General features: G+C 41.6%; 1 protein-coding gene and 1 pseudogene across 1 annotated transcript; one reads left to right on the top strand and one right to left on the bottom strand.

Moving 5' to 3' along the window:
* LOC103086336 (zinc finger protein OZF-like) overlaps positions 1-20,267 on the top strand; it is a 104,219-nt pseudogene that overhangs the window by 55,588 nt on the left and 28,364 nt on the right.
* LOC103085223 (protein SMG5-like) lies at positions 1,422-13,181 on the bottom strand. Its single transcript, XM_082931503.1, is given in 6 exon segments — positions 1,422-3,316; positions 3,319-3,627; positions 3,630-3,847; positions 3,918-4,325; positions 6,711-6,777; positions 12,362-13,181. Coding segments are annotated over 6 exon segments (3,717 nt in total).

Below are 20,267 nucleotides of genomic sequence, written 5' to 3'. Positions count from 1 at the left end.
AAGTCTATGTTTTCTGTTATAAGTATAGCTACCCTTGCTCATTTTTGTTTTTGTGGTTTTGTTTTTGTTTTAGGTTTCAGGTGGGGGTGGGTCTTTATTAAGTGATGCTTTAGTCTCAGTCTCTGCCAGGGACTGGAAATGGGGGTGATCACACTGCCCCCAGGTTGTCCCAGACTTACCATCTTAGAGGAAGGAGGCAGGATGCCTGCTGTCCTCTGAGAACAGCCTGGGAAGCTAGGCTAGCACTGGGGCTGGGGGAAACAGCAGAGCTGAGATCTCCACCTTCAACCCCCAGTCCGAGCTATATGTGCAGCCTGAGGGGGAGGGGCTGAGGCAATCCTGGCCAAAGCCTCCCACACACAGCCCTGCTCTTGCTGTTCCACTCATGATCTCTGCTCCCACATTCACCTCGACACTCCAAAAGCTAGCCCCATGCTCAGCTCCTCCAGGCCTTTAGTCCTGGGGAAGGACAAAAGTAGGGAAGCCTATCAGGGCAGAGGGCCCCTAGCCGGGCAGCTTCAAGGATGTCTCCTTTCTGCTGCCCATCGGAACATAGGCCCCTCCCTAGAGAGTAAGGGAGGTGATGGCCTCAAACATCACGCCCCCTCCTCTTACTAGCATCCCACTCTGTCCCAGCACAGCAGCCCAGAGCACAAAGCGCAGTGACCATGGGGCTGGTGGGCACAGAAGCCCTCACTGGCATACAGGCCTGATTGCCTGAAGCTGTCATGGGCCTGCTCCCTGCACTGGAAGTCAGATGGAGACAGAAAAGAGAAGTGGGGCAGTGGATGTGCAGCCCCTGCAGCAAGATGGATCTAAGCCCTGCCCTGCTATTGGTGCAAGCAGCTCCAGGCCCCTGTTTCTTAAGAGTCCCCAAGGCTCCAGAGCTGCCCAGCTTTTGCAAAGGGAGATGAGAGGGGGATGGGTGGGCCTCAAGGAGAGGAAGCGTCTGCAGAGAACCACCCAGACATCTGGTGTTACCCAACTCTACCCACAAGGCAAGAGGGCCCAAACTCCTGGCACAAACCACCCCATGCCTTGGGTGAAGAAGAAGGGCCCCTTCTGCTGTCCCTTCCCCTCAGCAGTCTGGGAACTATTCCAATGAAATGAAGACACCCATGCCTGCCACCTGTCCCTGGGGAAAGCAGGGGAGCTGAGGCAGGAAGGCTGGCTACGGGCCCACAGGCCTCTCCTGCTCCAAGCACTTTCGTTGCTTTCCTGACGTCATCTTGGAAACAGGGGGACCCCCACCCTCCCAGATGGCTCCTGGGCCCTTCCTGCAGGCTTTGTGCAGCTGGGCTTCCTTCCTGTGTACATGCGCGAGTCTGCGTGTGGTGGGGTGACTACAGGTGGTGGTCTTGGCTGCCAGGGAGGGCAGGAGAGATGTGGAGTCAGCCCACTGCAGGGCCTGGGGGTCGGTCTCAACCAATCTCCTTCCACTGCTTATAGAAGTCCAGAACATTCTTGATGTCCACACTGGCATGTGCAGTGGCCTGCAAGGCTGCCTGCATAGGGCCTGAGAGCATGCTGGGGTTGTCCAGTGGAGGGCCTGTGATGATGGTCACCATGCCACTCAGGTCCTCCTTACCTGCCCTCTGGGCCAGAGTCTTATAGAGCATCCAGGCATCTGCATCCTGCCTCTTCAGCTTATGCCACTTGAAGCTCTTCCTCACCTCTTTCTGGCAGCCAATGTTCCTGTTCCCTTTTTTAAACTCTACCTCCAGGTATTGGATTCCAGCCTGGGCCCCTGGGTGTTCCTTCTTCAGCAAATCTAGGCCATCGATCACTGTCATTGGGATGATGACAATGAAGAGGCCACTGGTGGCCAGCTGGCGGATGATAGGGTGGTGGTGGCAGAGGGCTTGGGTGTTGGGGACGAGGTAGGGAGACATTGCTGACTGGGCCTTGGGCTGCTGCAGGCTCCCTTCCAGCTGAGAGACCTCAGGCTGAAGTCATAGCTGGGCCATGTCTCTCATTAGCCCATTCCGCTGAGCTTCCTCCTGTGCCATGCGGAACTGGGCCCGGGCCCGCTGCAGCAGGCTCTCTTGCTTGGACTGGGAGATGCTGACAAATATGCTGACCTCTGGGTTGAACCGTAGGATGCTGCCGTGCAGGCGGGCAGTGAAGTGACCAAAGCTGTGGATGCAGCAGATGTGCGCGACTGTCTCCTCTAAGGTGCTGAGCAAGAGCTGATCTGTGTCAAAGTTAAAGCATCTGTGGGCAGCCTGGAGGGGAGGCAGATTGTGAAGTGCCATGTCCTCTGGGAGCAGCAGGCTAGACGGGAGGTCAGGCAGTTCACAACCTTCAAGAAGATCCTGGACCTTGGGACACAGGACCAGGCCAGACTCTTGGAGTTCTCCAGCAGCTGGCAACAGATTCAGCAACACAGACAGGCAGTTCCACAGACTTAGAGAGCTCTGCACACATAAAATGATGAGGCTGCAGTTGGTTCGCAGCCAGTCCAGGAAGACTTTCACAGCAGGAAGCTGGCCTTCAGCCATGAGGACTTGCAGCTTCTCCTGGATGCTGCGCTCATTCCAACAGGTGTGCCCACTGTTGGACACACTTCCCTCCGACTCAGAGCCCTCTTCAGAGGCTGGCTCTGAGGGCTTGTCCACATCCCCTCTGACACAGGGCCTGGGGCTGGCCAAGGTGGAAGCTTCGGTGGTGGGCTGGAGGAGCAGGTTGCTGAAGGTGGGGGCCAGTTGGGAGCAGCATTTAGTCTGCAACATCTGGGTGGACATCACTTGTAGATTGCTGGCAATGCTGGCCTCGCTGGGGTCCAGTGGGCCATTGAAGGATTCAGGAGCCTCTGACCTGGCCCAAGGTGGCTCCAGGGCTGGGGACCATGTCCCTTCCTCATCCTCCTTATCTTCCAGGACTGATCTGGACTCTTGGCTCTTCATTTCTGAATCTGTCTTGGCATCAAAGCCCATTCCACCACCTTCAAGACTCTTGTTAGAGCCACCGTCCGAGCCCTCGCTGGCCTGGGCTGAGTCATAGCTCAAGTCCTAGTCAAAGCCTTCACTCATGTCACTGTCATCACCAGCTGTGGGTGAGCGGCAGAGGCAGGAGAGGCGGGAGAACTTCTGGTTCTTTCTGGCTTCGCCCTCTTGAGGTGCTGCAGGAAGAGGCTCAAGACTCTCCTTCTCCAAGTGTCCCCCGGACTCTGGTTCATCTGTGCCATTGCTCTGGAATGCCGGGACAGGAGTCTCGCCCTCTTCCAGCTCAGCTTGCCGCCCTATGTGGACATGACTGACGAGGTGGGAGAAGAGGGCCAGGGTGAAGGCAATAGCTGCACTCTACTGCTTGGATCTGCTCTCTTCAAGCTGTGCACACCCATAAGGCAGATGACGACCATTTGAAAGATGAGAAGGTCTGGGAGGAAACCATACCCACTCTCATCCTCACTGGCCAGGCTGAGGTTGGGTGGGGAGGGCAGGTAGAAGAGACAGAGGCTGAAGTCCTTCAGGACTGACTGGCAAAGTGACATCAGCTTTGAGTCCAGGGAGCTACTTTTGGGCTGCAGGAGGCTTTGCAGATACATAAAGTCCACCAGCAACCTCTTAATATCTTTACATCGCTTCTTGCTGGGAGAGAGTTTCCTAGTCTCGCACTTCTTCAGCTGTGGTACATTTTGGCTGCCTTGTCACACAGCCGCTTGAGATTCCCATAGGCCCCCTCAAAGGACACTTCCGACTAGATGCAGCACAGGTAGCAATACATGGCTTCCACATTATAGTACTTGCTGCCTGCAAGGGTGCCCAGCTGGTTGAAGGCATTCCAATCTGGGGAGCCAACTGACAGGGCTTGGTAGTAAAATCTCTCAGCTAGCAGCTAATTCATTCTGATATCATGACAAATCCCCCAGGTACACTAGCCATTGGTGGCATGCCGTCTGTGCTCAATCCATCTACTTCCCTGAGGCAGACACTGGCTCCCTGCATCCTATGAGGGGGTTGGTGACATGGGTCCAGTCGATGCAGCATTGCAGTTCTAGCTGGTAGTGGGACTGGATATAGAGAAGGAGATGCTGGTAGAAGCCAATCCCAGCGACCAGGTGTGTCCTGTAGGCACATTCTAAGGTGCTCTGGCTGTGGATATGCTTTTTGTTAGACTTGATGAGCTGGATAACTTCGTAGCATACCTTTCTCCACAGCAGCTCCTTAGCCTTCCTCCCATAGTCCACCGGGTGCTTGACGCAGAGATCACGCAGCTTGCTCCTCGGGCTAATGTTCTCTGGTTTGAACACTTCTTGATAAGCGGTTTTGTTGCAAAGGATGAGGTCAAGTCGATGCACAGCCTTTATCACAGCCCGGATAAAACTGCTTAGTGTTGGGTACCTTTACTTCGCGGGCTCGCTGCTCTCCCGTTTGGCGGGGGGTGAGCCTTGGCTCATGGTGCCTGGGCCCGAGGATGGCTCCCGGTCACAGGCCCCCGCTATACCCACCACTATCGCCACCACTGCCATCTTTCTGGCTGCGGCAGCAGCCGGCCTTGCTCAGCCACCATCGCAGGGAGATGGCTGCCCACGACTGCCTACCCTTGCTCGTTTTTGGTTTTCATTTTTATGGGATATATTTTTTCCATCTCCTCATTTTTATTTGTCATGAAAGCTGAAAAAAAAATCGCTTTAGGTGGAATACAGTTAGTCTTTTTAAAAATTCGTTCAATCACTCTGTCCTTTAATTGGAAATGTTAATCTATTTACATTGATTTATTTATATGTAAGAACTTACTAATGACATCTTGTTAATTTTTTCTTGCTGTTTTGTAGTCTTCCTGTTCCTTTCTTTGTCTCTTGATGTCTTTCTTTGTGAACTGATGATTTCCTGTAGAGGAATGTTTGGTTTTCTTTCCTTTTTCTCTTGTGTATCTACTGTAGGTCTTTGCTTTGTGGTTACTGTGAGGCTGATAAGCCATGAACATCTTATACATGTAACAGTCTATTTTAGGCTGCAACAACCTAACTATTCACATACAAAATTCTACCCTTTTACTCACTTCCCCCAACAGTTTATGATTTGAGGTCACAGTTTATGTATTTTTATATTGTTTATCTATAGCAAATTAGTGTGTAAGTGTAGTTATTTTTAATGCTTCTGTCCTTTAACATTTGTATGATTAATTAACACACCATCATATTTATGCATTGTTGTAATCCTATTTCACTATATACTTGCCTTACCAATGTGTTTTGTATTTTTTGTTTTAATGTTCTTAGTGTTTTTTCATTTAATCTTGAGGAACTCCCTTTGGCAATGTAAACAGTGTAGGCCTACCATTTGTGTACTCCATTAGATTTTCCTTGTCTGAGAGTCTATATCACTCCATTTCTGAAAGACAAGTTTTCAGGTAAACTATTTTTGGTGGATTTTTTTTTCTTTCAGCATGTTGAATTTATCATCCCACTCTCTCATACCCTGCAAAGTTTATTTTGAGGTATCTGCTGATAGTTTTACGGGGGGCGGGGGTGGTTTCCACTGCATGTGATGCTTTTTTTTCCCTTGTTGCTTTTAAAACTTTCTCTTTGCCTTTGATTTTAGGCAGTTTTATCACAATGCTTGTTGGAGAAGATCCCTCTGGGTTGGATCTGTTTGGGGACTTACGAGCTTTGTAAACTTGGATGTCCAGATCTCTCTGCAGAGATGGAAATTTCTCAGCCATTATTTCCTTAAATATACTTTCTACTCCTTTCTTTGTCTCAACCTCTGGGACCACAGTTATGCATAGATTATTACTTGTAATGGTTTCCTATAGTTCACAAAGGCTTTCTTCGCTTTTTGGAGGGGTTCTTTTTGTAAGCTAACATATGATGTATCATACAAAATGTTCAATATGCACTTGAAGAAAAGTGTGTGTTCTGGGCTTTCTGGGTGGAGTGTTCTATATATGTCTTTTAGCTCTAATTGTTTTATATTGTTGTTCAAATTTTCTATTTACTTATTGATCCTCTGGCTGGTTGTTCTACTATTGAATATGGGATATTGAAATCTTGCTCTCTAACTGTGGACATGTCTATATCTCCCTTCAATTTTGTTGACACTTGCCTTGTATACTTTGGAGCTCTGAGGTTTGTTGTGTACATATCTATAGTTATTATATATTCTCAGTGAAATATTTCTTTTACCGATACATAATGTTCTTATTTTTCTCTTTTACCAGTTTTAGATTTAACATCTGTTTTGTCTGATATTAATATATAGCCATGCAGCTCTTTTGGTTACTATTTGCATAGGATATCTTTTTCATCCTTTCACTTTTAACTTATGTGTGTCCTTAGATCTAAAGTGAGTCTGCTGTATATAGTATATCCTTTTTGTAAAAATCAGCTGTGCAAAACTATGCCTTGTGCTTCAGAATTTTAATCCACTTATATTTAATTACTGTTAAGAAATAATTCTTTTGTTATTTTTCCATAAATAAAGTAATTATTTGTTTCTGTAATTCTTATGGCTTTTTGTGGTAACTCATTTTGTCTATGACTACCTTCCCTTGTGTTTAGTTAATTATTTGTAGTCACATGTGTCAGCTGCCTTCTAACTCCTTTTACAGATATTTTCTTTGTGGCTACCATAAGGGTTACATATAACATCCTGAAGTTATAGTACTCTATTTTGAATTGAAACAATATAAATGTAACTGCACACAAAACTACCCCTTTATAATTCCATCTCCCTGTACTTTATGTTACTGATGTCATAAGTTACATCTTTATATTTTCTGTACTCATTAGCACAGTTTTATAATGACATTCATGCATTTTTCTTTTAAATCCTGTAGAAAATAAAAAGTAAAGTTATAAACAAAATTATAATTTTTAAAAATTTTCTCATGGGTATACCTTTACTAGAGAGTTATATGTTCATATGGTTTCAAATTACTCCCTAGTGTCCTTTCATTATAATCTGGAGGAGTCCCATTAGCATTTTTTAGGGTAGTCTAGTGATCATGAATTCCCTCAGCTTTTGTTTAACAGGGAATATGTTAATATCTTACACATTTATAAAGACATTTTTTTCTGGTTATAAAACTCTCAATTAGATATAAAATTATCAGTTGGTAAGATTTTTTTCCCCTTTCAATACTTTCTGTATAGCATCCAATGCCTTCTGGCCTCCAAGATTTCTGCTGAGAAATTGGTTGATAATCTTAATGAGGATGGATACCTTGATCGTGACAAGTCACTTTTTTCCTACTACTTTCAAGATTCTCTCTTTGTCTTTGTCTTTCAACAGTTTAATTTTAATGTATCTCAGTGTGGGCCTCTTTGGGTATATCCTCTTGGTAGATGATTGAGTTTCTTGAATTTGTACATACCTCCTTTTCTCTAATTTGGGAGATTTTTGGCCCTCATCTTTCAAGTAATCGCTCTACTCTTTTCTCTCTTCTTCATCTGGGACTCACATAATGCATACATAGGTACACTTGATGTTTTAAATAACTTGATGTTTTAAATAACTAATTTTTTAATGAGTCTCACTCTAGCTTCTCCTTGGAGCTATGTAATTTATTATATGGGTCCACCAATAATCTAGTTCTCCAGAGAATGCAAATCTAAGATCTGCAGGTCTTAAAAAATTAACCTTAATAAAGCAGTTTGGTCACTGAATTCAGCTCTCTTCAGAAAGGATTAATTTCCTCCACGCACCTCCTGCATAATGATCAGGATAAAAAGAATATGGGATTATATGGACCTATTTTGAAATTTAGGTTCTGCCCTGATAATTCTAGTTTAGGTTACCCTCTTCTTTTCCTTGAAAGCTCCCTGAGGGTGCAACACTCTTATAGTCTTGAGTGGTTGTACAGATATATGGAGGTGACTAAATCCTATGTCAGGTTCTTTCCCTGAAGTTTGTCAGAATACTCAGATAAAATGATCATTTTCATTGTTATTTTTTACAGAGGGATGTCTAATCTGTGACTTGGTTTCACCCTACTTTCTAACTAATAATTCCCAGGAAAAAGGGCCCCTGAGAGTAGCTGTGATTAAATTCAAAAAGCAAATACAAATGAAACACAAATTCTTTAAAAAATAAAATCAAGAGGTATTTTTAAAAAAATTTATTTATTTATTTATGGCTGTGTTGGGTCTTCGTTTCTGTGTGAGGGCTTTCTCTAGTTGCGGCAAGCGGGGGCCACTCTTCATTGTGGCGCGCGGGCCTCTCACTATAGCGGCCTCTCTTATTGAGGAGCACAAGCTCCAGACGCGCAGGCTCAGTAGTTGTGGCTCACGGGCCTAGTTGCTCTGCAGCACGTGGGATCCTCCCAGACCAGGGCTCGAACCCGTGTCCCCTGCATTGGCAGGCAGATTCTCAACCACTGCGCCACCAGGGAAGCCTCAAGAGGTATTTTTAAAAAACTTTATTTTTTCATCATTTTGAAAGATTTTGCTCTTCTCCCCAACTGCCAAGTTGACAGGTTTTTTTTTTTTTTAGTCCCTTTTTTCTTTTCTTTCTTTTTTTTCTTGCTTTGTTTCTGACAAGAAATTTGTCATCTTTATCTTAGCTTCCTTGTACAAATTATCTTTTTCTCCAGCTGCCTTTATTTTTTAAAGCTTTTTTAAAAAATTAATTTATTTTATTTTATTTATTTTTGGCTGCATTGGGTCTTTGTTGCTCTGCACGGGCTTTCTCTAGCTGTGGTGAGGAGGGGCTACTCTTCATTGCGGTGCACAGGTTTCTCGTTGTGGTGGCTTCTTTTGCTGCAGAGCACAGGCTCTAGGCGCATGGGCTTCAGTAGCTGCAGCACTGTGGGCTCAGTAGTTGTGGCACACAGGCTTAGTTGCTCCGCAGCATGTGGGATCTTCCCAGACCAGGGATCAAGCCCATGTCCCCTGCATTGGCAGGCAGATTCTTAACTGCTGCACCACCAAGAAAGCCTCCAGCTGCTTTTAATATTTTATATTTAACACTGGTTTTGATTATGATATACTTTGGTGTAGCTTTATGTTTCTTATGCTTGGCATAAACTTCATGCATGTATGGATTTACAGTTTGAAAAGTTTTCAAGCATTATTTCCCTAAATTTTCTCTCCCATATCCCTCGCACTCCTACAGGAACTCCAATTGCATATTTACATGGTCACTTGAAGTTTTTCTACCATTTGCTGTTCATTGTTAATTTTTTTCTCTGTTTTTTTTCTTATGTCTTTTCCCTAGAAATTCATAATGTGCTGTTGATCCCATCAATTGTATTTTTTATATCAAGTTTTGTAGTTTTCATCTACATCTAGAAGTTCAGTTTGAATCTTTTATCTCTCATGCCTCTACTTAACTTTTTGAATGTACAGAATACAGTGACAATAACTGTTTTAAAACCCTTCTCCTAATTCTAACACCCGTATATGATTAGCAACAATTTTAATTGGTTTATTTTGCTCCGCATGGATCCCATTTTCTTGAATCTTTACAAATCTGATCATTTTTAATTGGATTAGAGACTCATTGGGTGGTGGATATTTTGTAGTCAAAAAAATATTCTTGAGCTTGGTTCTGAGATGTATTTATGTTATTTGTAAACGGTTTGATCTTTTTGTGTTTTGCCATTAAGGTTTGTTAAGTGAGATGAGAGCAAGGCTCTTCTTTGGACTATCTTGTCCTGAACAAAGGGCCAGCCATGACCAAGCACCTCAACCTAAGGGAGCAGCACCAATTTGGTCAGGACTTTCTCCCAGGTTAGTGCCATACTCTCTTGCTCTCTTGCTGTGACTCCAACTAATAGACTAATCCTGAACAGAAAACCAAGAGCAGAGTAAAGGGATTTTTATTTCTTTTTCCCTATTGTCAACACAACATCTAGAATAATAGGTGTCACACAGCAGGTTTTATGAATACACAGAAAAGATATTTCATATATAATATATGAGATGAGATGTATATATACTTTATCTCCATTGGTAATCTTTACTTAAATTCAATTATGACATATTTAATAAAACTCCACCAGCCTTTTTGTGCTTATTACTTTTAATTCATTAGAGGGGTGTATTAGTTTGCTAGGTCTGCCATAACAAAATGGTGCAGACTAAGGGCTCAAGCAACAGAAATATATTTTCTTACAGTTCGAGAGTCTAGAAGCTCATAATCAAGGTGTCCTTAATTTTGGTGTCTTCTGTGGAATCTCTCCTTGGCTTGCAGGTGGTTGTCTCCTTTTTTAAATTGAAATATATTTGACATATAACATTATGTAAATTTAGGTTGTAAAACATGTTGATTTGATAGGTTTATGTATTGTAGTATGATTGCTGTTGTAGGGACAATTAGCACCTTGATCATGTTACATGATTATCTTTTTTTTTTTTGGTGATTGGAATAATTAAGATCTAGTCTCTTAGCAAGTTTGATGATTATGATACAATACTGTTGTTTGTAATCACTATATTGTGCTTTAGATCTCTGTGACTTTTTTAGTGTTGGCTTCTTATTGTGTCTTCATATGGTCTTTCTTCTGTAGGTATGCATTCCTTGTGTATCCAAATCTTCTTATAAGAACACCAGTTGGATTGGATTAGAGCTTACCTTAACAGCCTCATTTAAACTTAATTGCTTCTCTGAAGGCCCTAACTCTGAATACAGTTACATAGTAGGGTACTCAGGCTTAGGGCTTCAACATATTAATTTGGAAGATGGGCACAATTCAGCCCATAATAGATGACAAATTATGATAAAATTGAAAATGAGTAACTTGTCATTTTGTGCATGAAAATCTAAGACCATTAATATTTAAATTAGTTAAAAAATAAATTAGAGGATGAAGGAGAAAATATTGTTAATATATCAAAACAAACATCTCTCCTATGTGCAAATAAATACTTGTTATACCATATGTGAAAGTGTTTTATTTACTGTAATAGGATTCAAATTGAAAGAACTTAATAAATGTTTACCTATATGTAAGTCTATATGAAGAAAAGTATTAACCTGCATAAGAGATTTAAAGAAGAGAGAGGAGATATAGTGGGCAGGATTATATTAGTGGCAGACAGGATAATGTCACTATTTCACTTTTGTGAAGATATCTTTTCTTGCAGGTGTGCAGGGTGCAGCCCAGCAATGTAGTTCTAAATAGTTTGACCTGATGATACGATTACATTTTAATTAAGGGTCAAAATAAGCTGTAAATAAGTAGAAAAAAGGAAAGCTTGTATTTGAACAATGTCTTTGTGTGGTGCACTGCGCTGAATAAAGTTGAGGCTAAATAACATTGGTTATGTTTGGGAAGGAGATGGAGAGTGGGAACTTCCTCCAATTACCCCATCAAGCACTACTCTTTTGATGAAACTGATCTTGTGTTTCTGTATAATTTAAAACAAAATGTTGAAATATATTTATATACATTAAAGAACACAGGAAATACTCCATAAAATGTTGAAAGAATAATGATTTTTCAACAGCCTTGCTCAGGTCAGAATTGGTGGTGTATGAAAAAAATACTTGCAAAGTATATTGAGTATTTTCCTAGGCCTATGTCATGAGGAGGGCCATCTACTTTGCATAAAACAAACATGGTTGGGCTATCAGTGCATTATACTGTCATAGTTCGATTTAATGTTAGAAGGTCAGGCATTTTTACATAGAAAATCTTTGCCAAATGCAAGTTCATGTACCTGATGCACAGTAAGGCCAAACAGACCAAAACATTGATGTTTGGAGCAGGTAAAGATTTACTGCAGTGGTCAAGCAAGGAGAATGAACGGGTGGCTCATGCTCAGAAGACCTGAACTCCTAGATGATTTTGAGGGAAGAGTTTTATAGGCATATTTGGGGGCGGAGCCTGCAAGGTATCTACTTTGGTTGGTGATAAGGTGACTGGGTGCTCTTCAGGAATATTGTACTCAACCTGAAGTTACCATCCTCCTGCAGAGAGGGGGGCTTTAGATCCTGCAGCAAAACTCAAAGATATTTTATGTATAATCCCTTGAGGAGGAACCAGGTCCCTGTTTTATAGCTGCAGTATTGTTTCTTGACTGCTCCTCTTTGCTTCTGCATTCCCTCCGTTCCCTGGTTAGTAACTGTTTGAATCTGTCCTTTGGAACTCAGCGATGGTCTAGGTGCTGAAACCTTTTTCCTACAAAGATGCAAGGGACAGGGAAAGGCTTTTGTATCCAGAAGAGCCCTGTAGCGTCCTGCTTGGTTCCAAAATTGCAGTAAATGACAAAGAAGTCTGTCCCATTATGACTAAACCAGTGAACTCACTTTTGAGAAAATACGCCATTTGTCTTTCACAAAGGACGCCCCCTTGATGCCAAGTAGGTTAATTAATGCAGAGACGGAAAATTCTATTCCATTAGGAGGATATTTTCTCGGGACTATCAGGATCTAGCAATCTGGAGAATCTGATTATCAGTCATGACCTTTACCTGCTTGCCTTGGTACACGCACATAGGCCAGGTATGGAGATAGTCCAAGAACCACAGCGCGGAGAAACACCCAATCCGGGGTCTCGGAGAACCCAGGACCACGGAACAAGCATTTCCCCCGTATTTCTACTCTGCTGCAATAAATGGATTGCTCTGTTAAGACACCCCGGGGCGCGGGGAGCGACGGGAAATGTAGTCTTTCTCCCTCCACAGCCCTTCTGGTTTCTGGGGCTTCCTCTGCGCCTGTGCAACATAGGCCCCGCCTCGTCTCTTCCGCCCTCACAGGCCTCGTGGTGTGAAGAGCCTGGAGCTTCGGCCCTCGCAGGTGCGGGATCTGCACGGCGGGGACGGGGACTTCGCGTGGCCTGGAGCTTTGCTGAGAGCGGCGTTCTTGTGGTGGGGGCGGAAGTGGTACGTCTCGGGCCGCCTTCTGGTCCAGGCGGGACTGCAGTGCCCGGGTCTGGCCTGGATCTCGGCCCTGGGAAGGTGGGTGGGGCGATCCGGTTCGGGCCTTGTGGTCTCGGGGGCAGGTGGAGCTGAGACCCGTTAGGAGCGGCGACGGTGCGTGTGGGGATGGAAAGCCCGGCCCGGCCTGCATGTGACGGGGGGACGCCGGGGCGGACAGTGGGAGGGAGAGCGCGGTGGTCACGCTGGCCGTGAGCGGGCCAGAAAGCGCGGGCGGAGAGTGTGCTGGGCAGCCCTGCTCTGGAGCGGGAGAGACCCGGTCAGTTACAGCCGTGTCATCGGTACTGAGGGCAGGAGAAATAACCTGGGGACGAGTCAGGTCTGCAAAGGAGGCTATGAATAATGCCTGCTTCATGGCGTTCTGAGAATTCGATGTGGTGTCATTTGGAAAAAGAGGCAAATGCCAGGTACTGACCACCGAAAAAATGATAGTAGATGTTGTTATTTAGAAGGCACTTTGTTCTTTTCCTTGGGTGGTTTACATAAGCCTCCCAATTATCTCGTGATAGCGGTATGAGCATCTGCATTAAACACACGGTAAGCAGAAAGCAGATCTGAGTCTCAGGGTGGTGAGGTGGTCCTGAGTTTGAGAGCGCCGGTGACTTCTCCAGGCTCACCCGGATTGTGATAGAGCCAGGAGTCGAACAGTCGTTCATATCGTTCAGTCATCAGAAGAAACTTATCAAGAGTCCCTTTTGAGAAACTGCAGCCCACTTCAATAATGTTTTTAAAAATTGTCTTAAAGCTTGCCATCATTTTTACTGGGCTTCCTGTGGATTTTCTAACTCCAGGGGTAAACAATATTGCTAGGCAAACAAAGTAAGGATGCAGGCAGTGTCTTTTCTTCTACTGTTAATTTTAATGAAACGTGTCGTTCTTTGGTGTATTTTAGTCTGTTGGTTTTTTGTTTGTATTGTTTAAATTAGTAAAAAAAAATTATTTTTACCAACTGAGAAGTGGTAGGTTTAAGCCCCATGATCATTTCAAACTGGAAGATGGACAAGTGGTGCTTCCACAGGGTACTTCCCTTACCTTTTCAAGGGCCAAAGTGAGTCCTTAGGGAGGCTGCCCCTCAGCTGGGCTGCTGAGGTGATTGGGAGGTGAATGTAGGAACTATAAGGCAGGCCAGGTGTCCTGACCTTTTCCTCTTTCTGTCCCCCGCAGCTGAATCTTCACCGTCCTCTACACTCTCCCAAGACCTACTGAAAATGAACATATCTGAGGTGAGCTCTTTATTCATCCCCCTGTTAGTGGTATGATAGATTCAACTCTTGATTTCAGATTGCTCTCAGATTCTGTTACACATCTTTTATCAGTGTAAGTTATTTCCCTTTTATAATCAGTTTTACTTGGGTCATGAATGTACCCTGAATTATATTGAATACCTTTTTGTATCTATTGGAGTAAAGCTATAGCTTATTTTTTTTAATCTCCAAATATTAGAGGTAGCAGGTAGCTTAAATGGATTTTAGAATGTTAACTTACTCTTGAATTCTTGTATAGACCCTACTTGATAATGAGTGTGAGCCTTTTTTGTTTTTTGTTTTAAATTTGTAACTGACATCTTTTTGCTCTTATCATATTTGAACTTTTATTCTGTATTCACACACTACATTAGCCTATAATTTTGTTTTCTTATGTCCCTGACTAACTGTGGTATCTTGGTTATATTAGTCTTTGGGGCTCTTTCTGCTTTTTTCTCCTCTCCTCTCCTTTCCCTTCCCCCTTCCTTCTTTTATCCTTTCTCTCTCTCTCTCTCTCTGTCTATTTCATATGAGAAAATCATCTGTTATAGACTTCCTGAAACTCACCTCTAAAACTGGACTTTGTGAGTACATCTGCTTTTTGTGTGTTGATGTAAATTACTGAGTCACTTTTTAAACAGTCATGGATCTAGTCTGGTTTTCTTTCTTTTTTTTTTATTTTCAGAAAAAATTGTACATTTTTGTCTGTTTTTACAATGTATTTTCATGACCTTGTTGATAGTTTTCTCTTATATTTGTTGTTACATCAATAATTTATGTTTTCATATATTTAAACTTTCTACTTAACACAGGGAATGCTGATCAGAAAACAACCAAATGTGTTAACAGGTTGGCCCTGTCATAAATCTAGAATTTCAGAGTCTGCTGTTGGGCTTGGAAATTTGTACTGTTAGTATATTCTAAATACTGAGTTGAGGGAGCATGCACTCAACCATTTTGCTGGTTCCAACTTCACTACACCAGCTGTCAATTCCTTTTTTAGATATGTGATATGTTCACGTGACTCTAAAATCTAAACAGAAAGCATATTCATTGAGGTATTGATCAGTTTGAATTAATAATTTTTTGTGGTGCAAAGTATGAATCAAGGTTATTGTTATTATTTTTCTAATGGAGTTTTTTAGTCGAACATGATTTGTGTCAGAATATACTTTCTCCATTGAATTGCCCAGACACCTAAATTAAAGAAATGTGTGTGTGCATTATGTTTGTATATATCATTTTTATACTTTTTCTTTTGATCTCTGTGTTTCATTTTCATTAATATCACACACTTTCTTTGTCTTAAGCTCTATGGTATGTCTTGAAATCAAGTAATATCAGTCCTCTGACTTTGTTCTTTTTCAAAACTGTTTTCATATTCTAGGTTGTTTGCTTTCTATGTAAATATTAGAATTAACTTGTGATTCTAAAAATCCTGGTAAGCTTTTGATTATGATTTCATTGAATCTATAGATTTCTTTGTGGAGAACTGACAATCTCCATCATACTGAATCTCCTAATCTATGAATTCAATATTTATCTCTGTTTACTAGGTTGTTTAGAGAATTTTGAGCTGAGAAAAGACATGACCTGACTTATAATTTAGTAATAACTCTGAGAGTGGACTCTAGTGAGATAGTGGTGGAAATAAATGATGTAGCAGGACTTTCAGTAATCCTTTCAAGAAATGGTGATGTTAGCAGTTGTACTTTGAAGTGATCAAATTTTGGATGGAATTTAAAGGCAGAGCCAAATCTCTGAAAATGCCTGCTTCCCTAGGACATCACAGATAATGTGTGTACTGTCAGATATTTTTGATTTTTCATAATGTGAAAAAATTTCAGTTTTCATCTTACATTCCAAAGGTATTATCCATGTCACCTAATTTTGAATTCTTCAGATTGATGAGAAATGTGCTTTCACAGACATCAGTGTCATTCAAGGACGTGACTGTGGAGTTTACCCTGGAGGAGTGGCAGTGTATGAGCTCTGCTCAGAGGACCCTGTACAGAGATGTGATGCTGGAGAACTACAGCCACCTTGTCTCATTGGGTGAGCCTACTTTATCATGCTACTGCCTACAGTGTATTTGATTTTCTGTTTCTTCTCCTGTTTTTTTAAAAAATCATCTATATTGAGGTATAATTAACAGAAAATAAAATTCAACAAGTTTCTATGTATAGTTCAGTGACTTTTGAAAAATGTGTACAGCTATACCACCAAAATCATACAGATATTTCTATCATGTGAAAATTTTCCTTATGGCCTTTCTCAGTCAGTCCTCTCTTCCCACCCATTTTATGATAATCACTGATCCTCTTTCTATTTCAATACTTTTGCCTTTTTTGAAAGTTCATATAAATGGAATCACACTTTATATACTGTCTGTATGGCTTCTTTCCCTTAGCAGAATTCTTTGGAGATTCATGGATATTGTTATGTGTGTCTGTATTTATTCTTTATAGTGTTGATTAATGTTTCGTTCTTTGGCGTGTATTTTCAGTTGTTGATAAGACATGAGGTCCTCTTTGCTTTGGTGCTATCATAAGTAAAGGTGCTATGAATATTTAAGTCCAAGTCTGTGTGTGGCTATGTTTTCATACCTTTGTGTAAAGACCCTAGTTGTTGTTTCCTGGGTCCTATGTATACCTACAGGAAAACCTGGTTTTATCGTGCTTTACTTTATAAGACTTCTCAGCTGTTAATTTTTTTTCAAATGGAAAGTTTGTGGCAGCCCCTTGGGTCCAACCACGTCTATTGCTGCCAGTTTTCAAACAGCATTTGCTCACTTTGTGTCTCTGTGTCATGTTTTGGTAATTCTCACAACATTTCAAACTCTTTCATTATTATACTTGTTATGGTGATCTGTTGTAATTGTTTTGGGGCACCATGAATTGCACCCGTATGAGATGGCAAACTTGATTGATAAGTATGTGTGTGCTTTGACTGCTCTGCTGACTGGCCATTCCCCCATCTCTCTCTTTCTCTTCAGGCCTCCTATTTCCTGAGACATAATAATATTGAAATTAGGCCAATTAATAACCCTGCAATGGCTTGTAAGTGTTCAAATGAAAGGAAGAGTTACATGCCACTTACTTTAAATTAAAAAATAGAAATTATTAGTAAGGAAGGCATGTTGAAAGCCGAGATATTCTGAAAGCTAGGCTGATCGCACCAGTTAGTCAAGTTGTGAATGCAAAAGAAAAGTTCTTGAAGGAAAATTAAAGTGATAACTCGAGTGCACACATGAATGATAAGAAAGTGAAACAGCCTGATTACTGATATGGAGAATATTTTAGTGTCTTGGATACAAGGTCAGACAACATTCCCTTAAGCCAAAGTGTAATCCAGGGCAAGGTCCTAACTCTCTTCAGTTCTGTAAAGGCTGAGAGAGGCAAGCAACCTGCAGAAGAGTTTGAATCTATTATAGGTTGGTTCATGAGGGTTAAGGAAAGAAGCCGTCTCTACAAGATGAATGTGCAAGGGGGATCAGCAAGTGCTGATGGAAAAGCTGCAGCAAGTTATCTAGAAGATCTAGTTAAGATGATTAATGAAGGTGGCTACATGACACAACAGAGTTTTAATGTAGGTGAAATACTCTTCCATTGGAAAAGATGCCATCTAGGACTTTCATACGTAGAGAGGAGAAGTCAATGCCTGGCTTCAAAGCTTCAAGGACTCTTGTTGCAAGCTAATGCAGCTGGTGACTTTAATTTGAATCCAGGGCTCATTTACTATTCCAGAAATTCTAGGGGCCTTAGGAATTATGCTGAATTTACTTTGCCTGTGCTCTGGAAATGGAACAACAAAGCCTGGATGACAGCACACATGTTGACAACATGATTTACTGAGTATTTTAAGCCTATTGTTAGACCTACTGCTCAGAAAAAAGGTTTCTTTCAAAACATGCTCATTGGTTATGCACCTGGTCACTCAAGAGCTCTGATGGAGATGTACAATGTGATTAGTATATTTATGCTTGCTAACACAACATCCATTCTGCAGCCCATGTGTTGAGTTGTTTTGACTTTCAAGTCTTATTATTCAAAAAAATATATTTTATAAACATAGCTGCCATAGATAGTGATTCCTCTATAGATCTGGGCAAAGTCAATTGAGAACATTCTGGAAAGGATTGACCATTCTAGATGCCATTAAGAACATTTGTGATTCATGGGAGGAGTTTACAGTATCAGCCTGAACAGGAGTTTGGAAGAAGTTGACTCTAGTCATTATGGATGACTTTGAGGGGTTCCAAACTTGAGTGTAGGAAGTAACTGCAGATGTGGTGGAAGAAGCAGAAGAATCAGAATTAGAAGCAGATCCTGAAGATGTGACTGAGCTACTGCAATCCCATGATAAAAATTTAATAAATGAGGAGTTGCTTCTTGAAGGAGCAAAGAAAGTGGTTTCTTGAGATGGAATCTACTGGTGAAGACAGTCTGAAGATCCTTCAAATGACAACAAAGGATTTAGAATATTACACATTTAGTTAATAAAGTAGTAGCAGGGTTTGAGAGGATCGACTAGTTTTGAAAGAAGTTTTACTGTCTGTAAAATGCTGTCAATTCGCTTTGCATATTACGGAGAAATAATTCATGAAAGGAAGAGTCAATTTATGTGACAAACTTCATTGTTGTCTTGTTTTAAGAAACTGCCACAGCCACCCCAGCCTTCAGTAACCACCACCATTAATAGCCAGCAGCATCAACACTGAGGCAAACCCTCCACCAGCAAGATTACCATGCACTGAAGGCTCAATGATGGTTAGCATTTTTTAGCAATAAAGTGTTATTTTAAATTAAGATGTGTACATTGTTTTTTAAGACATAATGCTGTTGCGAACTTATTAGTCTACTCTGTGTGTAAACACAGCTTTTCTATGTATTGGGAAAACAAGCAATTTGTGCGACTCACTTTGTTGTGATATTCACTGTATTGCTGTGATCTGCAACCACACCTGCAGTGTCTCTGATGTATGCCTGTATAAGAAAACAATAACTGCCAAATGTTTTTAAAGTGTATGTGTCATTTACGTGGGCATTAGTAACTTATAGTAATTCTAGTTGCTCCAAATATTCACCATCATTTTGTGTTGTAAACCCGATGAGTTTTTATCCTTTTAGTGGGGGTCTGTTGTATCTACTTGGGTTTCATTTATCATTTCTCTTTGACTAATGACGATGAACAACTTTTTTTTTTTTTTTTTAATTAATTAATTTATTTATTTTTGGCTGTGTTGGGTCTTCGTTTCTGTGCGAGGGCTTTCTCTAGTTGTGGCAAGCAGGGGCCACTCTTCATCGCGGTGCGCGGGTCTCTCACTATCGTGGCCTCTCGTTGCGGAGCACAGGCTCCAGACGCGCAGGCTCAGTAGTTGTGGCTCACGGGCCTAGTTGCTCCATGGCATGTGGGATCCTCCCAGACCAGGGCTTGAACCCGTGTCCCCTGCATTGGCAGGCAGATTCCCAACCACTGCGCTACAGGGAAGCCCAATGATGAACAACTTTTGTATGCTATTTATTCATTCACATAGCTTTTAAAAAAGTAAGTTCAGATCCTTAGCCCATTTGTTGAGTTTTTCAGCTTATAATTCAGTTGAAAGAGTTCTTTATACAATCTTGATAGAAGACTTTTATAAGATACACATGTTGAAAATTTTTTCTCCTAATCTGTGGTTGAACTTTTTAGTTGTGAAACAGCTGGGCAAAAGGTTTTCATGTTGATGAAGTCCAATCTATCATTTCCTTTACTTTCCTATTCTATTCCCCCCACCCCTATTTAATAATTTGCCTAACAAAGGTCATTCAGATTTTCTCCTCTATTTTTTTCTAGAAATATCCTTGGTTTAGGTTTTACATTTAAGTCTTTGACTTTTTCCAGTTAATCTGTGTAAATGGTGTGAAATATAGATTGTGATTCATTTTTGCAGCTAAAGGTCTGCTTGGCTCACTGGTTATCCTTTTCCTATTCAATTGCCTTGGCACCTTTTGAAATAAATTATATATATATGCATAGGCTTCTCTCTGAATATCATTCTGGTTTATTGATCTAAATACCTATCTTAATAGGTATGCACTATTTGACTAGTGCACTAGTCATGCACTATTTTGATTAATCTGTCTATGCAGTAAGTTTTCACATCAGAAGGAATAAGTCCTCTTAACTTTTTCTTTTGGCTATTACAGTTGTTTTTC

This window comes from Lipotes vexillifer, unplaced genomic scaffold (assembly GCF_000442215.2).
Source record: "Lipotes vexillifer unplaced genomic scaffold, Lipotes_vexillifer_v1.1 scaffold913, whole genome shotgun sequence".
In the NCBI taxonomy this organism is placed as follows: Eukaryota; Metazoa; Chordata; class Mammalia; order Artiodactyla; family Lipotidae; genus Lipotes; species Lipotes vexillifer.
The sequence above is the reverse complement of the archived record's forward strand: the minus strand, read 5'-3'. Positions and strand labels throughout refer to the sequence as shown.